The sequence below is a fragment of the Falco naumanni genome, chromosome 9, assembly GCF_017639655.2.
Source record: "Falco naumanni isolate bFalNau1 chromosome 9, bFalNau1.pat, whole genome shotgun sequence".
Lineage (NCBI taxonomy): Eukaryota > Metazoa > Chordata > Aves > Falconiformes > Falconidae > Falco > Falco naumanni.
In genome coordinates, this window is record NC_054062.1 from 1,190,679 (window position 1) to 1,210,032 (window position 19,354).

Below are 19,354 nucleotides of genomic sequence, written 5' to 3' on the forward strand. Positions count from 1 at the left end.
CGCCAGCCCTGCAGGCAAGGGAGCACCAGGCACATCTGGGGCTCAGCCGCTGCCCTCACGGCCCCGTGGGTGGGGTGACAGCCGGACGGCATGACTGGCAGCAGGAGCCCCCTGCCGCTGGCTGTTGCCTCATGCTGGGGGACCTTGGGGTGCCCTGGAGGCAGGAGTGTCTTCACGCAGGCCCAGGTGGCCTGGGCCTGGCAGGCTGCAGTGTCTGTGCTGTCCCCCATTCCCAGGCAGCACCTGGTGGCTGCCGTGGCCGGGATGCCAGCAGCCACCTCCGCTGCTGCTCTGGCCTTGGCCCCCCCGTGCCCCCCGCCTTGGGGACCAGTTTCAGACACCCCCACGCCAAGATGCTCGCGTTGCACCCTGCCGCAGGCATCGCCGGGGGGGACGGCAGCCCCCACCGGGCACGTCTGTGCCCCCCGGGCCCCGTGTCCTGCCCTGGCTGTGGGGTCCCCTCGCCACAGCCCCTGGGTGCAGGAGCCAGGGAGCAGAAAGGCTGTGGAATCCCTGGCGGGTTTCAGCACGCAGGAGCCACGGTGCCACGGTGACGTGCTTTAGGGCCACCAGCACCAGGGGCGGTGGGTGCCCCGGGCGGTGCGGCGGGGGGCGGGGCTGGCGGCGGGGCGGGGCTGGCGGGGGCGGGGCTGGCGGGGGCGGGGCTGGCGGGGGCGGAGCTGGCTGCGGGGCGGGGCTGGCGGGGGCGGGGCTGGCGGGGGCGGGGCTGGCGGGGGCGGGGCTGGCTGCGGGGCGGGGCTGGCGGGGGCGGGGCTGGCGGGGGCGGGGCTGGCGGGGGCGGGGCTGGCTGCGGGGCGGGGCTGGCGGGGGCGGGGCTGGCGGGGGGCGGGGCTGGCGGGGGCGGGGCTGGCGGGGGCAAGCTCCGCCCGCCCAGGAGCCCCGAGGGAGCCGCGTTGCTGCGGAAGGGGCTGTGACGCGCGCGGGAGGGGCAGAACGCGGTGCTGTAGCGACGGCCGCGGCAGCCATGGCCAAGCGGTACGACATGGCGGAGTGTCCCTTCTGCGATGAGGTCTCTAAGTACGAGAAGCTCGCCAAGATCGGGCAGGGAACCTTCGGGTGAGTGCCCGGCCCGCCCCGCCGTCGGGCCTGCTGCTCGGGGCCGGCCCCCTGGGCCCCGCGGCCCGCCCGCCCCAGGCCCGGGCGCCGCCCGCTTGGGTCTCCCTTCCTCGGCCAGCGCTCCGGCCGCGGGGGCCGGCCTGGCCCCTCAGCCCTCCTTTCGCCGGCCCGGCGCCCCGCTCTGGCAGAGCAGAGTTCCCTCTGGAGACGGGCGGGGCGGGGCCCTGCACCTTTGCCCAAAACGTGCAGTTTCGGCCCGAATCCTTGGGGGGCTCCTGGGCTGGCTCGGCTCGGCCGCTGCTGAGGGCCTTTGGTCCGAGCGGGATGTGGCTGGGTCGGATGGCGGGTCAGCACAGAGCGGTTGTCTCGTCTTTGTGTCTTGTTTGCTGGTGTTCCCGGTCAGGAGCACCTGGCTGCGTCCCTTCTGCCTTGCGCTGCTCAGTGGTTTCATTCTGGTTTTACAGGGAAGTTTTCAAAGCCAGACACCGGCAGACAGGCAAGAGAGTAGCACTGAAGAAAGTGTTGATGGAAAATGAGGAGGGGGTAACTGCAGCAGCATGGCAGAAGAAGGGGGTAAGTGCCGGAACGTGGCTGGGCTGTGTTTGGGAAGGCCGGGGTGCGGGGTGGCCCTTTGTCGTCGAAGGCTAATGTTTGGGACGGCATAGATGTGCTTTCACAGAGTAAATGTGTTTCACAATATTTGCAGCTCTAATACGCTGTATCCTGAACCTGTAAGGGTGTGGACAGGACCCCAGCCCTGTGGCCTTTTTCCTCTCCTGCTGATACTGTGATAACGTTGGGCCTTGTGGCTTTGCCAGGGCCTACGGCTTGTTGTCACCTTTCTGGCTGCAAAGGCAGCAGTGTGGTGCAGTCCCTGTGAGGTCACTGGGCTGCATGGGACAGCTGCTGGGAGGTGGCCCACACGTTCCTCCTCCCGTGCAAAAGCCTGTCATCCCCCCCCAGGCGCAGGGCTCCCCGCTGGCTGTTGTTTGTGGAGGAGCCGGGTGGTGTGTGAGGGGCACGTGCTCAGGGGTGTGCAAGAGATGGGAGAAGCTGGGGAGAGAGGTAACAGCTTAAACAGCGCAGGCAGTAGCTGGGGAGGCTGCTCTGCAGCTTGGGCCAGGCCGTACCGTGTGCCGTTACAAATGTGGAAGATGAGGAGAGGAGGGAGGGGTGCCTGCATGCCTGCCTCAGCACCACACAACCACTCTCCTGTGAAGGAACGTCCCTCCGCAGTGGTGCCCTGGTGGTAAATAAATGTGCACAGTACCGGTGTGGGTGTTTTATTTTAAAGCTCTGATCGGCCTTCAGTGACCTGTGACAGTGCTGCTCAAGCAGGTCCCCTGCCGAGCTGCCACGGTCACGTGTCTCCTGTTCTCTAGGCAGGGCTGGCCTGGTCTCACGCACCCCTAATCCCCGTCCTTTCTTTCGCCTTTCCAGTTCCCCATCACAGCCTTGCGAGAGATTAAAATCCTCCAGCTGCTCAAACATGAGAACGTGGTGAACCTCATCGAAATCTGCAGGACCAAAGGTAGCTTGCGGGGCTCTCTCTCGGGCTGGCTGCCAGCTTTTTTTCAGCCCTCCTTCTCTGCTGAGCGGGCTGGTGTTTTGTGCTGGGCATGGGGTCCTCTAGCTGAGCATAGGCCTCTGTCCCCGCCTGTGATGCGAGGGGTGATGGCGCACTCCTCTTGGAAAACAGTTTCTTATAGAGTTCGGGTGTTGCTGCACCTTGGCTGGAAAAAGCTGTGGTCAGTGCTGCTGGGATATGGGTGTGCTGTGGCAATGAATGCTGCCCCTATTGGAAAAGTCCTGAGAGGCTTGAGATAAACCCACACTGGAGAGGCTTTGAAGCAGAGGGTTTTGAGCCCGGAGCTGTGCACAGCCAGTTCCCTCCTGTCAGGACCTCTAGCTGTCCCTCTCAGTTGGCTTGCGATGGTTTGTGGCAGCTCTGTGCTGATGCTCCAGCTCCAGCTGGAGACTTGCTTGGCTTTCTGTGGATGGCAGCGACTGCTCGTGCTGTGAGAGCTGGGACTCCACTCGGGGTGGCCCTGAGCTGCTCTTCCACCTCCTCGCTTCTACCTCACGTGGTGTGCCCCTGCTGCGTGACTGGCACGCTCAGTGCGCTTGGCCTGGCTCCATTTCCAGTCAAGCTGCTTTAAAGCACTTGGTAGCTTTTATACGTCATTCTCTTCTGTGGATTTGTATTGTAAAAAATACTTTTGAAAGTGACAGCTGATGTTCAAGCCTGCCATTCTCTATATTCAGTCGCTTCCGTGAAATAAAAGTGAAAGTGGCAGGTATCTGGTGCTGGTGTGTTTTTAAAAGTTCACTGAACTGGTAGAAGTGTTTGGCCCGGGACCAGGAACCTGAAGTTGCTCTAGTCCTCTACAGCACGTAGATTATAGTCCTCCGAACAGGTATGAGTAGAAACACTGACAAGTTAATTTTGAATTCACTGTGCGATTAAACAAGTTGTGATGGTTGCATGGCTGGTGTACCCAAGGTAACTATTTTTGTAGCCGTGTCGGTTGTTTGTGTTTTGTTTGAATTCCAGTTTTCACCCAGATCTACTTTGACCTCAGTTTCCAGTAAAGCAGAAATATTGCATGTGCTGTTCTCAAACTTTTAAGCGCCTCTCTTTTTAGGTGGGAAAGGTGTGGTAGGGGCCATATGTGTGTAAGGAATTGCAAACCTGGTACAGCAGGCACCCTGCTGGCTGGCAGAGTGGTGCGTTTCTGTGAGGGCTGAGCTTGGCTGTCATTGTCCAGTAGGAGCTGCTGATCGGCAAGTTTTGCCGATTACAGCTGATGAAAATCAGCTTTCTTTTTACTGTTTTGCATGTGTGCTCTAGGAACAGGATTGAAATAGACTGCTTCATTTGGGGCTTCCTGTTAGTGACTTTAAATTGCAGTTGGAGTTGGAGTTTGAAATCGCTTTGATCCAGAGCAGCCCATTTTCACAGATGATGTTTGAGGCTGCAGAAACCCCCGCTTTCTAATACGCTGTTAGACAGATTTTTCTCCGTTTCTGCATTTTCGCTGGGGGTGTCTTTGCGGGCGTCTCCGTTATCCCTGACGCGATTGGTGGTAGTGCTTGGCTGGCAGCTAGTGGTGTGTGCACCTACCAGCCGTGGCTTGCAGGGAGGAAACCCCACAGCCGTTACGCGCACAGAGCAATACAAAATGAAGCTTTCAAAGATTTTTGTGCCCTTGCCTTGCCTGTCTGATCACGTTCACGACTCTGACCCTCATCCTCTGTTCTTCTGTTGCTAGTTGTGGGTCTTGGGGCCTGCAGGCTGTTTCTGGTTCTGTGTGTGCCTGTGCCCTGAGGTTTTGTCTAGTGAGCGCTGTATGTATGAGCAGCAGGGTGGCCGGAGGCCAGGAGGAGCTGTGCTGGGGTTAAGGGTCCCTCCTTGCTTCTCCCATAGCCTCTCCATACAACCGCTGCAAGGGCAGCATCTACCTTGTGTTTGACTTCTGCGAGCACGACCTGGCTGGCCTTCTCAGCAATGCCCGTGTCAAGTTCACGCTCTCAGAGATCAAGAAAGTGATGCAGATGCTGTTGAACGGCCTTTACTACATCCACAGGAACAAGGTACCGGCCAGAGCTGTGCTGTGCTCTGAGGTCACCCTGCTTTCTGTGGCTTTCCAAGGAGTGGGTGTCTTAGCACAGGCTGGAGGGTACCTGAACGGCTTAACCTTTTGGCGTCTGTCCTGGTACAGATCTTGCATCGAGACCTGAAAGCTGCAAATGTCCTGATCACGCGGGACGGAGTGCTGAAGCTTGCGGACTTTGGGCTGGCTCGAGCTTTCAGCCTGGCTAAGAACAGCCAGCCAAACCGCTACACCAACCGGGTGGTGACTCTGTGGTACCGGCCGCCAGAGTTGCTCCTAGGTAGGAGGTGATGGGCTCTGCCGGCTTCTCTGTCCTTCTCATTCCCCTGGGTGACTAACGCGACATCTCTGTTTAGGGGAGCGGGACTATGGTCCTCCCATTGACCTCTGGGGTGCAGGGTGCATCATGGCAGAGATGTGGACCCGCAGCCCCATCATGCAAGGGAACACAGAGCAGCACCAGCTCACCCTCATCAGCCAGCTCTGCGGATCCATCACACCGGAGGTGAGGGCGTGAGCGTGAGCGAGCTGCAGAGAGCGGAGAGAGGCGAGAGGCGGTGGTGTGGGCAGGTTCTGGGATCGGCCGTTCCTGGGCCTCTTCCCATGCCCGCTGCTGGCAGGGAGGCTGGGGAAGCTCTGGCAAACTCTGCTTGCCTCCCGGCAGCCCCGTGCACGGTGGGGCACTGCGCTTGCCTTGCTACTCTGTGTAGACTACAGCTGTCCCATCGCTCATGTTAACCTCGTGAGGAGAAAAGGGTGAACCTGCCTCCCAGACCCCCTTCGGCAGGGGTGGCTTGTGTCCTTGTGTTTGAGCACAGAGACGATGCTGGCTGCTCCAGCTGTGAAAGAACAGAACATTGCACGTAGGAATCTGTTCTAGCCTGTGTTTGGGGGTTGTCTCACAGAGAAACACCCTTTGAATTTCTGCTTAAAGAAGGGTGGGGTTTGGGTTTTTTTGTTTGTTTTGTGTTGAGAGGTTTGCCTCTGGTGCTTTGAACTGGTCACCTCGAAAAGCCTCTTCAGTTCTGTCTTGTCACTCGTGGCATCGGCTCCGTTCTGGTGGGAGCATTTAGCTCTTTCTCAGCTCCTTCTTTAATGGCGGCTTGTCCTGCCCTCTTGTGGGGGATTGAGCTGGGGGATCTCTTGGCCGGGGCTGTGATCTGGGGGTTGTGTTGTGCAGGCAGCTGCAGAGGCCTGATGCCTGTCCTGCATGCGTTATGTACGTACATTGAAGGGGTTTTCTCTTGTATGTAAATACCTGGTGTGGTCTCTCAGATCAGGGTTGGGGTAAGTGCTGGTGACTGCAGCAGGCTTTGCTTCCTAAGGATAAAAGGAGCCACAGACATCCTGGTTGTTACTTAGCAATCGGGTTTGTGGCTTTACCTTTCTGGATGCTGTAGCTGGCATGAGCCTCGCTCTCTTGTAGCTCTTTTGTGGGAGAACCAGAAATCCTGGAGCATCCTGCAAGCTGTTTCCATTCCAGCAGGCCTCCGTCCCGACTTGCCCCACGTGTCTCCAGGCTTTAGCGTACCCTTTAGGGCCTCCTTCATGCTGTGGGAACAAGGTCTGCCAGTTTGGAGGTTATAAAATAGTATTGTTCTCCCTGCAGACCTCACCCGAATTTGCCTGAGGGTGTTCGCATCAAGAATGGCTTGTCCTCTCTGTAACTATTTCCTCCCAACCCTGCTTTCCTGCCCCTTCCCAGGCTTGGCCAAATGTGGGTAAATACGAGCTGTACCAGAAGCTGGATCTTCCCAAGGGTCAGAAGCGCAAGGTGAAGGATTGCCTGAAAGCCTACGTCGGAGACCCCTACGCACTCGACCTCATCGACAAGCTGCTGGTGCTGGATCCCGCCCAGCGGATCGACAGCGATGATGCGCTGAACCACGACTTCTTCTGGTCCGACCCCATGCCCTCGGACCTCAAAAACATGCTGTCCACCCTCAACCAGTCCATGTTCGAGTACCTGGCCCCACCGCACAGGAGGGGTGGGCACATGCCCCAGCAGCCGTTCCAGGGCAGGAACCCGGCCGCCACCAACCAGGCTGGATTCGACCGAGTGTTTTGAGTGGGGGCTTCCCCAGCGGGGGTCCCAGCTGGGCTACTCCGCAGGCTGCATTCAGCGGGGATGTCCTGGCAAGGTCTTTCTGTCTGGGAAAGGACTTTCTTCAAGGCGAAGCGCCTGCTGGCTTTAACTCGGCTCTGAGATCTCGTGCGGCAGCTCAGCCACCACGGAGCCGCTACAGAAGGTGATACCTGCAAGCCTGCAGCTGTTTCCCTGCAGCTTTGTTACAGAGCTCCCGCACCTGCCGGGCGCCGGTTCAGCACGTGGCCTCAACCGTGGCCTGGACCAGCCACGTTCAGTGGCTGCAGGTGAGGGGAGCCGTGAGGAGGAGCTGGTGCTGTGCAGCCTGTCCACCCTGCTGTCCCTGGGTGTATCCCACCTCTGTGCCCCCCCCAGGGTCTTGCAGCTCTGGGTGCAGGGGGGGCCATCAGATGACCCCCTGCCTGGACCAACCCCCCGTGACCCTGCCAGTGTGGGACTGGTCCTGGTGGCGATCCCATGGGTGGGTCCTGAGGGCTCCCCCAGTGCTGACCCCCCCTCCTCTCCCCACAGCCCTGCCGCTTTGACTACGCTGTCTTCTGCCCCAACTTCACGGAGGTGCCCGTGGCCAGCAATGCAGGTGAGTGCCGGGGAGCCGGGGTCTTCCCTGGCCCCGCCCCTCATCCCCAGCCCCTCCCTGGCTCCCCCTAATCCCTGGCCCCCATCCCCGTCTCTCCCAGACCAGCAAAACTTCAGGGTGACGCTGGAGAGCTCCCTGACCCGCTGCCTGGAGAACCAGCGGAGGTGGACCCGGCTACTGGAGGAAAAGGAGGGGCAGGACCCCTGGCTCCCAGCCCCCCTGCAGCCAGCCCCTGGCCGAGGACCCCTGCTCCTGGTCCCCCCAGCCGCGAGACCCCTCAGTTCCCCAGCCCTCGTGTTCCCCTGCCTGGCCCAGGCACTGAGGGGTGGGTGGCACAGGGCCGGGACCCTTGGCTGGCAGCGCCCACCGCCATGGGGGCTCACCCCCACCCCGCCGCCAGCAGAGGGGCTGTGCTGCTGCGGGAGGCGGCCGCCATCCACGTCCTGGTCACCGGCAGCCTGCACTTGGTGGGGGGGGTCCTTCGGCTGCTGGACCCCGCGCTCTCCCAGTAACGGGGGTGCGCAGGGCTTTGCACCTCTTTTTACTTGAAGCGCCGGTTCTGCCCCAGATGGTGCTCGGAGGTGGCTGGGGGGGGGCACGTGGGACCCCCAGACCCTTCCCGGCTCATCCCTTTTCACCCCAGTGCCTTTTGGCTGTGCCCCCCGCAGGGGGGACACTGGCCATGGGGGAGCTGCTCCCTGCCCCCAGCCCACGTTGGTGGGACTGGCTGGGGGGGCCCTGGCCTCTGGGGGGGCTGCCCCAGGCTGTGCCAGGGTCCAGGCGCCCAGGGGCGTAGATGGAGTTTTGAGGGGGCGGTAGATGGGAGCCTCAAGCCACAGCGAGGTGTGGACTAATTTAACACAGGGGAGATTTATTATTATTATTATTATTATTATTATTATTATTATTATTATTATTATTATTATTATTATTATTATTATTAATAGTTTGTAACTTGGGTGGGGAGCTGGGAGTGTGTGTGGTTTCTGCCCATCACCCCGTGGGGAGCCAGCAGCCCCACACTGCCTCACCCCCCTTAATAAACATTTTGCTGCTCCTAGTGGTGCCCACTGCCTTCTTGGGGGGACCCGGGAGAGGTGCAGGGGGTCACCCCAAGTGCTGGGTCCTGTCCTGGGGGCACCCGCTTTTGCCCCCCCCCCACCCCCCCATTTGAGGGGGAGCCCTGGGGGAGGCTTTGGGGGTAGGTACTCTCTCCGCCCCCCCGGTGCACCCAGCAGCAGGGGACCCCAGGGGGGTTGCAGGGTGCCCCCCTCCCCCCGGCATGGGCTGCCCTTGGGGGGCCAAAGCGTTCGCTGAATGAGTAACGGAGGCCCCCTCCGGGCTCGGCCTGAGATTTGGGGGCTAAAACCCAGCTTAATGGGGCTGGGGTGGGTCCCCAAGTCTGACAGTTGGGGACCGGGTGGGCTGGGGGGGTCAGGCCATGCTGCTGGTGGAGCAGGGGGTGCTCTGGGTGCTGCCGATGCTGCGGTTGGTGCTGCTGCTCTCCGAGGCCGGCACCGTGCTGGAAACTGGCTGCAGTTTGGAGGTGGGACCTGGCTCGTGTCGCGGCGCCGGAGGGAGAAGCACCGAGGGGACCCGAGCTCGGGGCGGCCGGCGGTGGGCAGGATGCTGCTGCCGTGTCGGAGGACGGGCACGGGCTTGAGCTGCTGCTGCCAGCGCTCCGGCACTGCCGGAGGAGCAGGCTGGTGCTGGTGGCTGGCCTCGCACAGCAGCTGGTTCCCCAGAGCACTGGGGGCTGCAGCCCCGTATTGACACACTGGGGACGTGCCCCAGAGCTGAGCCCTTTGCCCAGCACCTCACCCTCTGCACGCCCTACTGCTTCCCTCTGCTCCTCTAGGAGTTGTTGGCAAGGGGAGGTGTAGAGCACCGTGCTGTTCTCCTGCCTTGTACCCACCACTCTTGGGGTGCTCCTGGGACCCCGCAGAGTCCCTCAGCAGGAGCCTGACCCCTAGATTCCGCTCCTTCCCTGGGGGGAGATGCTCCATCCCCCGTGGTGGCTGCATTCAGCAGGCAAAGCAGGCAACGATGCTGTCCTGGGGACCCTGCTGCAGCCTGGGGAGGGGGGCAGGAGGCTGCAAAGGGCTGGTGTGAGGGACTGTGCCCTCCAGGGCTTGCCCTCGGCAGCCTGGACCTGCCGCCGTTCCTCCCTTCCCAACCGCTGTTGAGTCAAAAGGTTCCACGGATTAGCGGCAGGCGGGGAGCGGGAGCTGGCGCCGGGGGGTTGGGGGTCGCGCGGGGGTGTCCCCGCCGTACCGGGCGCGGGAGGGCAGCGGCGGCCCCTTCCCGAGGCACCGGCCTGCGGGCTCCCGGGTGGGCGGGAGGGGTCCCGGCGCCGCCGCTCGCCGTGCCTTCTGCCGGGGGCGGCCGGTGCCCGAAGGTCGCCCTGCGAAGCGCCGTCCGCCGCGGCAGCCCCGGGAGCGCGGCCAGCAGCCGCGCCGCGTCCCGGGCGGGGCCTCGGGCATCCCGAGCCCGTGCGGCTGCCGGGCGCCGCGGGGGCGCCGGCGGTCCCGGGGCCGGGGGCGGTGCGGAAGCCCCGGAGCTGCCCCACGCTCACCAGGGCAGGATGCGCCGCCGGTGCCGCTCTGCTGCCTGCATGGGGTCCGGCTGCTCGGGGGGTCCCCGCACCGGGGCCACTGGCTTGTCCCACGCCAGGTCCCGCTGCGGCAGGGCCAAGCGTGCGGGCCCGGGGGGCTCGGTGGCCCCCGGCAGCGGCCGTGCCGCGCAGCGGCTGTGCCAGATGCACCGTGCAGGTGCAGCTTGATGTGAATAAGCTGTAAATAATATGGTCAAGTTTGTATTCATAAACCAATATTCATTGTAATGCATAAACAGGCTTGTAATTGTATAGCGCCAAAGGGGTTAAAATGTCTGAAAGATCATATAGACTGTTCGGACAAGAAAGTTGCAAATCTCTGCAAGGGGAGCTGTCCTCCTTATCTGCAAAGCAAGTTGCCCTACCAAGGAGATAACGGGACAGCTGGATGTCTTTGAGTAAAACTACAAGGGGTATTGTAAAAAACCCTGGGAAAGATTTCTACAAGTCTGCCAACTCGTCACTTTTGAAACAGCAGTGAAAGCAAAGAGAAGGGCCAAGACCTGGAGGGAAACCTACTGCTTCTAGAATAACTAAAGCATATGCTTCAAAGTGATGTAGTGTGAACGAACTTTAGAATAGAATTAAAGAATAAACATTATGTTTGTTAGCCACTGTAACAATTGTAGATATCATGTACCGCCACATGTTCCTCATCTACCTGTGGTGTCTGTTCTGTTACCCTTTGTTAGACATCAGCCTATCTGCTGACCTTCTGTGTTAAAACTTTAGCGGAACACTTCAGCAGGAGAGGACAGATAAGGGTAAAAGAAATAATTAAGCAAGAAAAGCAGATGGCCAGCAAGGGCATAAATTACCTCAGACTGATAAGAACACTGCAAATGAGCAAAAGGTGAAAAGTACACCATGAGGAAGACCTACAGCCTTCCTCCCATAGACCACTGCCCACATTCTAAAGACCCCGGCCCACAATTTTTGGAAGAATCTGCGCAAGCGTGAAAGACTGATAAGCTAATTAGCATACGAAGTGAGGGTAGGCGGGTTCAGGTAATGAATATGTATAGGCTTTAATGGAATATTCATTGTTTCATTATATAAATATAAGATAATCTGCCCCTCTGGGTGTGTACGATTGGTGGAAGGATCCCCCGTACGCCCGGCGCCGACAATAAAGAATACTTAATCACTAAGAAATTCTGAAGACGTTCTTTGAAACAAGCTCCGCGGCTGCGGTTGCGGCCCCGGTTCGAGCCGGCGGGCAGGCATGCTGGCACTGGAGCGCCGCCCGCTCGCACCCATGGGTGGCCTTGTCCCGCCGGGCAGGGGTGGGTGCCGGGTGCTGGGCTGCCCTGTGCCCCCCCGCGGGGCCAAGGGGCACCGGTGGAGGGGTGGCTCCCCTTGCCCAGAAGGAGCCCGTCCGCGCGGCGTCCCCCAAACAGGTGCTGGCACTGCCAGCGTGTCACCGCGGGGCCACGGCGGCAGCCAGCGGGCACGGCTGCGGGAGCCAAACCCGATGGGGTGGATCGGGCTGGGCTGGGCTGGCCCCTGGGGCTGTGGCGGTGGGCCCAGTCCGAGGCTGCGGTGATGGGCGCCATCCTGACCGCCCCCAGGGATCTTTCCAGGACACCATCCGGACCCTCAACACCCTGCAGACCAATGCCAGCGACCTGGAGCAGGTGAAGCGGGAGCGCAGCGACCCCCAGGCCCAGCTGGAAGCCATGCAGGGCTTTTTGGAGCGGACCGGGATGAAGGTGAGGAGGGGGGTCCCCCCATCACCCCCCCCCACCCCACCCCACCCCGTCCCAGCAGCGGTGCCGCCATGCTCAGTGCTGGCTGCCTCCTGGGGGTCTTCTCGGGTGGTTGACCTCTGGCAGGTCGAGGACCTGGATCGACTGAACATCATCCATGTCACGGGGACGAAGGGCAAGGTGAGGCAGATGGGCAGTGCTGGGGGGCAAGGGGGGGCCTCCAGCCTCTCTGGCTCCGTTTGCCCCAGCACGGGGGGGGTTAACGCTGCTGTCTCCCCAGGGCTCAGTGTGCGCCTTCGCTGAGTGCATCCTCCGCAACTACGGGCTGAAGTCGGGCTTTTACAGGTGAGTGGGGGGGGGGTCAGGAGGGTTTGGGGGGGCTGGTGGCACTGTGCCCGACTGTGCCGCCCTCTCCTGCTCTGCCCCCCCAGCTCCCCTCACCTGGTGCAGGTGCGTGAGCGGATCCGCATCGATGGGCAGCCCATCAGCAAGGAGCAGTTCAGCAAGTACTTCTGGCTCGTTTACAGCCGCCTGGAGGAGACCAAGGTGGGGCTGGCGGGGGGTGCTCCCTCCCTCGAGGACCCCCCCTGGGCCATGTGCCCCAGTGCTGGTTGGGGATGCCCAGCAGATGTTGACACCCAACCCCCCCTGGGTGCCAGCCCTAGAGCAGGGTGCCAGCCCTGAACGTGGGTGCCAGCCCTGTGGGTGAGGGTGCCATCTCTCGAGCAGGGTGCCAGCCTTAGAGGACGGCGCCAGCCCTGCAGGCAAGGGAGCACCAGGCACATCTGGGGCTCAGCCGCTGCCCTCACGGCCCCGTGGGTGGGGTGACAGCCGGACGGCATGACTGGCAGCAGGAGCCCCCTGCCGCTGGCTGTTGCCTCATGCTGGGGGACCTTGGGGTGCCCTGGAGGCAGGAGTGTCTTCACGCAGGCCCAGGTGGCCTGGGCCTGGCAGGCTGCAGTGTCTGTGCTGTCCCCCATTCCCAGGCAGCACCTGGTGCTGCCGTGGCCGGGATGCCAGCAGCCACCTCCGCTGCTGCTCTGGCCTTGGCCCCCCCGTGCCCCCCGCCTTGGGGACCAGTTTCAGACACCCCCACGCCAAGATGCTCGCGTTGCACCCCTGCCGCAGGCATCGCCGGGGGGACGGCAGCCCCCACCGGGCACGTCTGTGCCCCCCGGGCCCCGTGTCCTGCCCTGGCTGTGGGGTCCCCTCGCCACAGCCCCTGGGTGCAGGAGCCAGGGAGCAGAAAGGCTGTGGAATCCCTGGCGGGTTTCAGCACGCAGGAGCCACGGTGCCACGGTGACGTGCTTTAGGGCCACCAGCACCAGGGGCGGTGGGTGCCCCGGGCGGTGCGGCGGGGGGCGGGGCTGGCGGCGGGGCGGGGCTGGCGGGGGGCGGGGGCTGGGCGGGGGCGGGGCTGGCGGGGGCGGGGCTGGCTGCGGGGCGGGGCTGGCGGGGGCGGGGCTGGCGGGGGCGGGGCTGGCGGGGGCGGGGCTGGCTGCGGGGCGGGGCTGGCGGGGGCGGGGCTGGCGGGGGCGGGGCTGGCGGGGGCGGGGCTGGCGGGGGCGGGGCTGGCGGTGGCAAGCTCCGCCCGCCCAGGAGCCCCGAGGGAGCCGCGTTGCTGCGGAAGGGGCTGTGACGCGCGCGGGAGGGGCAGAACGCGGTGCTGTAGCGACGGCCGCGGCAGCCATGGCCAAGCGGTACGACATGGCGGAGTGTCCCTTCTGCGATGAGGTCTCTAAGTACGAGAAGCTCGCCAAGATCGGGCAGGGAACCTTCGGGTGAGTGCCCGGCCCGCCCCGCCGTCGGGCCTGCTGCTCGGGGGCCGGCCCCCTGGGCCCCGCGGCCCGCCCGCCCCAGGCCCGGGCGCCGCCCGCTTGGGTCTCCCCTTCCTCGGCCAGCGCTCCGGCCGCGGGGGCCGGCCTGGCCCCTCAGCCCTCCTTTCGCCGGCCCGGCGCCCCGCTCTGGCAGAGCAGAGTTCCCTCTGGAGACGGGCGAGGCGGGGCCCTGCACCTTTGCCCAAAACGTGCAGTTTCGGCCCGAATCCTTGGGGGGCTCCTGGGCTGGCTCGGCTCGGCCGCTGCTGAGGGCCTTTGGTCCGAGCGGGATGTGGCTGGGTCGGATGGCGGGTCAGCACAGAGCGGTTGTCTCGTCTTTGTGTCTTGTTTGCTGGTGTTCCCGGTCAGGAGCACCTGGCTGCGTCCCTTCTGCCTTGCGCTGCTCAGTGGTTTCATTCTGGTTTTACAGGGAAGTTTTCAAAGCCAGACACCGGCAGACAGGCAAGAGAGTAGCACTGAAGAAAGTGTTGATGGAAAATGAGGAGGGGGGTAACTGCAGCAGCATGGCAGAAGAAGGGGGTAAGTGCCGGAACGTGGCTGGGCTGTGTTTGGGAAGGCCGGGGTGCGGGGTGGCCCTTTGTCGTCGAAGGCTAATGTTTGGGACGGCATAGATGTGCTTTCGCAGAGTAAATGTGTTTCACAATATTTGCAGCTCTAATACGCTGTATCCTGAACCTGTAAGGGTGTGGACAGGACCCCAGCCCTGTGGCCTTTTTCCTCTCCTGCTGATACTGTGATAACGTTGGGCCTTGTGGCTTTGCCAGGGCCTACGGCTTGTTGTCACCTTTCTGGCTGCAAAGGCAGCAGTGTGGTGCAGTCCCTGTGAGGTCACTGGGCTGCATGGGACAGCTGCTGGGAGGTGGCCCACACGTTCCTCCTCCCGTGCAAAAGCCTGTCATCCCCCCCCCAGGCGCAGGGCTCCCCGCTGGCTGTTGTTTGTGGAGGAGCCGGGTGGTGTGTGAGGGGCACGTGCTCAGGGGTGTGCAAGAGATGGGAGAAGCTGGGGAGAGAGGTAACAGCTTAAACAGCGCAGGCAGTAGCTGGGGAGGCTGCTCTGCAGCTTGGGCCAGGCCGTACCGTGTGCCGTTACAAATGTGGAAGATGAGGAGAGGAGGGAGGGGTGCCTGCATGCCTGCCTCAGCACCACACAACCACTCTCCTGTGAAGGAACGTCCCTCCACAGTGGTGCCCTGGTGGTAAATAAATGTGCACAGTACCGGTGTGGGTGTTTTATTTTAAAGCTCTGATCGGCCTTCAGTGACCTGTGACAGTGCTGCTCAAGCAGGTCCCCTGCCGAGCTGCCACGGTCACGTGTCTCCTGTTCTCTAGGCAGGGGTGGCCTGGTCTCACGCACCCCTAATCCCCGTCCTTTCTTTCGCCTTTCCAGTTCCCTATCACAGCCTTGCGAGAGATTAAAATCCTCCAGCTGCTCAAACATGAGAACGTGGTGAACCTCATCGAAATCTGCAGGACCAAAGGTAGCTTGCGGGGCTCTCTCTCGGGCTGGCTGCCAGCTTTTTTTCAGCCCTCCTTCTCTGCTGAGCGGGCTGGTGTTTTGTGCTGGGCATGGGGTCCTCTAGCTGGGCATAGGCCTCTGTCCCCGCCTGTGATGCGAGGGGTGATGGCGCACTCCTCTTGGAAAACAGTTTCTTATAGAGTTTGGGTGTTGCTGCACCTTGGCTGGAAAAAGCTGTGGTCAGTGCTGCTGGGATATGGGTGTGCTGTGGCAATGAATGCTGCCCCTATTGGAAAAGTCCTGAGAGGCTTGAGATAAACCCACACTGGAGAGGCTTTGAAGCAGAGGGTTTTGAGCCCGGAGCTGTGCACAGCCAGTTCCCTCCTGTCAGGACCTCTAGCTGTCCCTCTCAGTTGGCTTGCGATGGTTTGTGGCAGCTCTGTGCTGATGCTCCAGCTCCAGCTGGAGACTTGCTTGGCTTTCTGTGGATGGCAGCGACTGCTCGTGCTGTGAGAGCTGGGACTCCACTCGGGGTGGCCCTGAGCTGCTCTTCCACCTCCTCGCTTCTACCTCACGTGGTGTGCCCCTGCTGCGTGACTGGCACGCTCAGTGCGCTTGGCCTGGCTCCGTTTCCAGTCAAGTTGCTTTAAAGCACTTGGTAGCTTTTATACGTCGTTCTCTTCTGTGGATTTGTATTGTAAAAAAATACTTTTGAAAGTGACAGCTGATGTTCAAGCCTGCCATTCTCTATATTCAGTCGCTTCCGTGAAATAAAAGTGAAAGTGGCAGGTATCTGGTGCTGGTGTGTTTTTAAAAGTTCACTGAACTGGTAGAAGTGTTTGGCCCGGGACCAGGAACCTGAAGTTGCTCTAGTCCTCTACAGCACGTAGATTATAGTCCTCCAAACAGGTATGAGTAGAAACACTGACAAGTTAATTTTGAATTCACTGTGCGATTAAACAAGTTGTGATGGTTGCATGGCTGGTGTACCCAAGGTAAATATTTTTGTAGCCGTATCGGTCGTTTGTGTTTTGTTTGAATTCCAGTTTTCACCCAGATCTACTTTGACCTCAGTTTCCAGTAAAGCAGAAATATTGCATGTGCTGTTCTCAAACTTGTAAGCGCCTCTCTTTTTAGGTGGGAAAGGTGTGGTAGGGGCCATATGTGTGTAAGGAATTGCAAACCTGGTACAGCAGGCACCCTGCTGGCTGGCAGAGTGGTGCGTTTCTGTGAGGGCTGAGCTTGGCTGTCATTGTCCAGTAGGAGCTGCTGATCGGCAAGTTTTGCCGATTACAGCTGATGAAAATCAGCTTTCTTTTTACAGTTTTGCATGTGTGCTCTAGGAACAGGATTGAAATAGACTGCTTCATTTGGGGCTTCCTGTTAGTGACTTTAAATTGCAGTTGGAGTTGGAGTTTGAAATCGCTTTGATCCAGAGCAGCCCATTTTCACAGATGATGTTTGAGGCTGCAGAAACCCCCGCTTTCTAATACGCTGTTAGACAGATTTTTCTCCGTTTCTGCATTTTCGCTGGGGGCTGTCTTTGCGGGCGTCTCCGTTATCCCTGACGCGATTGGTGGTAGTGCTTGGCTGGCAGCTAGTGGTGTGTGCACCTACCAGCCGTGGCTTGCAGGGAGGAAACCCCACAGCCGTTACGCGCACAGAGCAATACAAAATGAAGCTTTCAAAGATTTTTTGTGCCCTTGCCTTGCCTGTCTGATCACGTTCACGACTCTGACCCTCATCCTCTGTTCTTCTGTTGCTAGTTGTGGGTCTTGGGGCCTGCAGGCTGTTTCTGGTTCTGTGTGTGCCTGTGCCCTGAGGTTTTGTCTAGTGAGCGCTGTATGTATGAGCAGCAGGGTGGCCGGAGGCCAGGAGGAGCTGTGCTGGGGTTAAGGGTCCCTCCTTGCTTCTCCCATAGCCTCTCCATACAACCGCTGCAAGGGCAGCATCTACCTTGTGTTTGACTTCTGCGAGCACGACCTGGCTGGCCTTCTCAGCAATGCCCGTGTCAAGTTCACGCTCTCAGAGATCAAGAAAGTGATGCAGATGCTGTTGAACGGCCTTTACTACATCCACAGGAACAAGGTACCGGCCAGAGCTGTGCTGTGCTCTGAGGTCACCCTGCTTTCTGTGGCTTTCCAAGGAGTGGGTGTCTTAGCACAGGCTGGAGGGTACCTGAACGGCTTAACCTTTTGGCGTCTGTCCTGGTACAGATCTTGCATCGAGACCTGAAAGCTGCAAATGTCCTGATCACGCGGGACGGAGTGCTGAAGCTTGCGGACTTTGGGCTGGCTCGAGCTTTCAGCCTGGCTAAGAACAGCCAGCCAAACCGCTACACCAACCGGGTGGTGACTCTGTGGTACCGGCCGCCAGAGTTGCTCCTAGGTAGGAGGTGATGGGCTCTGCCGGCTTCTCTGTCCTTCTCATTCCCCTGGGTGACTAACGCGACATCTCTGTTTAGGGGAGCGGGACTATGGTCCCCCCATTGACCTCTGGGGTGCAGGGTGCATCATGGCAGAGATGTGGACCCGCAGCCCCATCATGCAAGGGAACACAGAGCAGCACCAGCTCACCCTCATCAGCCAGCTCTGCGGATCCATCACACCGGAGGTGAGGGCGTGAGCGTGAGCGAGCTGCAGAGAGCGGAGGGAGGCGAGAGGCGGTGGTGTGGGCAGGTTCTGGGATCGGCCGTTCCTGGGCCTCTTCCCATGCCCGCTGCTGGCAGGGAGGCTGGGGAAGCTCTGGCAAACTCTGCTTGCCTCCCGGCAGCCCCGTGCACGGTGGGGCACTGCGCTTGCCTTGCTACTCTGTGTAGACTACAGCTGTCCCATCGCTCATGTTAACCTCGTGGGGAGAAAAGGGTGAACCTGCCTCCCAGACCCCCTTCGGCAGGGGTGGCTTGTGTCCTTGTGTTTGAGCACAGGGACGATGCTGGCTGCTCCAGCTGTGAAAGAACAGAACATTGCACGTAGGAATCTGTTCTAGCCTGTGTTTGGGGGTTGTCTCACAGAGAAACACCCTTTGAATTTCTGCTTAAAGAAGGGTGGGGTTTGGGTTTTTTTTGTTTGTTTTGTGTTGAGAGGTTTGCCTCTGGTGCTTTGAACTGGTCACCTCGAAAAGCCTCTTCGGTTCTGTCTTGTCACTCGCGGCATCGGCTCCGTTCTGGTGGGAGCATTTAGCTCTTTCTCAGCTCCTTCTTTAATGGCGGCTTGTCCTGCCCTCTTGTGGGGGATTGAGCTGGGGGATCTCTTGGCCGGGGCTGTGATCTGGGGGTTGTGTTGTGCAGGCAGCTGCAGAGGCCTGATGCCTGTCCTGCATGCGTTATGTACGTACATTGAAGGGGTTTTCTCTTGTATGTAAATACCTGGTGTGGTCTCTCAGATCAGGGTTGAGGTAAGTGCTGGTGACTGCAGCAGGCTTTGCTTCCTAAGGATAAAAGGAGCCACAGACATCCTGGTTGTTACTTAGCAATCGGGTTTGTGGCTTTACCTTTCTGGATGCTGTAGCTGGCATGAGCCTCGCTCTCTTGTAGCTCTTTTGTGGGAGAACCAGAAATCCTGGAGCATCCTGCAAGCTGTTTCCATTCCAGCAGGCCTCCGTCCCGACTTGCCCACATGTCTCCAGGCTTTAGCGTACCCTTTAGGGCCTCCTTCATGCTGTGGGAACAAGGTCTGCCAGTTTGGAGGTTATAAAATAGTATTGTTCTCCCTGCAGACCTCACCCCGAATTTGCCTGAGGGTGTTCGCATCAAGAATGGCTTGTCCTCTCTGTAACTATTTCCTCCCAACCCTGCTTTCCTGCCCCTTCCAGGCTTGGCCAAATGTGGGTAAATACGAGCTGTACCAGAAGCTGGATCTTCCCAAGGGTCAGAAGCGCAAGGTGAAGGATCGCCTGAAAGCCTACGTCGGAGACCCCTACGCACTCGACCTCATCGACAAGCTGCTGGTGCTGGATCCCGCCCAGCGGATCGACAGCGATGATGCGCTGAACCACGACTTCTTCTGGTCCGACCCCATGCCCTCGGACCTCAAAAACATGCTGTCCACCCTCAACCAGTCCATGTTCGAGTACCTGGCCCCACCGCACAGGAGGGGTGGGCACATGCCCCAGCAGCCGTTCCAGGGCAGGAACCCGGCCGCCACCAACCAGGCTGGATTCGACCGAGTGTTTTGAGTGGGGGCTTCCCCAGCGGGGTCCCAGCTGGGCTACTCCGCAGGCTGCATTCAGCGGGGATGTCCTGGCAAGGTCTTTCTGTCTGGGAAAGGACTTTCTTCAAGGCGAAGCGCCTGCTGGCTTTAACTCGGCTCTGAGATCTCGTGCGGCAGCTCAGCCACCACGGAGCCGCTACAGAAGGTGATA

The 19,354-nt window shown here is 60.5% G+C and overlaps 2 protein-coding genes across 2 annotated transcripts; both read left to right on the top strand.

Annotated features, from left to right (window-relative positions):
- Window positions 1-949: 949 nt before the first annotated feature.
- Window positions 950-6,946, top strand: LOC121094070 (cyclin-dependent kinase 9-like). The gene is made up of 7 exons (XM_040607229.1): window positions 950-1,077; window positions 1,542-1,650; window positions 2,518-2,608; window positions 4,505-4,671; window positions 4,800-4,971; window positions 5,048-5,196; window positions 6,397-6,946. Exons 1-7 carry the CDS (start codon window positions 986-988, stop codon window positions 6,757-6,759), a joined length of 1,143 nt encoding a protein of 380 aa, XP_040463163.1. The 5' UTR covers window positions 950-985; the 3' UTR covers window positions 6,760-6,946.
- Window positions 6,947-13,357: 6,411 nt separating this feature from the next.
- Window positions 13,358-19,354, top strand: LOC121094068 (cyclin-dependent kinase 9-like). The gene is made up of 8 exons (XM_040607226.1): window positions 13,358-13,479; window positions 13,946-14,025; window positions 14,514-14,515; window positions 14,924-15,014; window positions 16,914-17,080; window positions 17,209-17,380; window positions 17,457-17,605; window positions 18,806-19,354. Exons 1-8 carry the CDS (start codon window positions 13,388-13,390, stop codon window positions 19,166-19,168), a joined length of 1,116 nt encoding a protein of 371 aa, XP_040463160.1. The 5' UTR covers window positions 13,358-13,387; the 3' UTR covers window positions 19,169-19,354.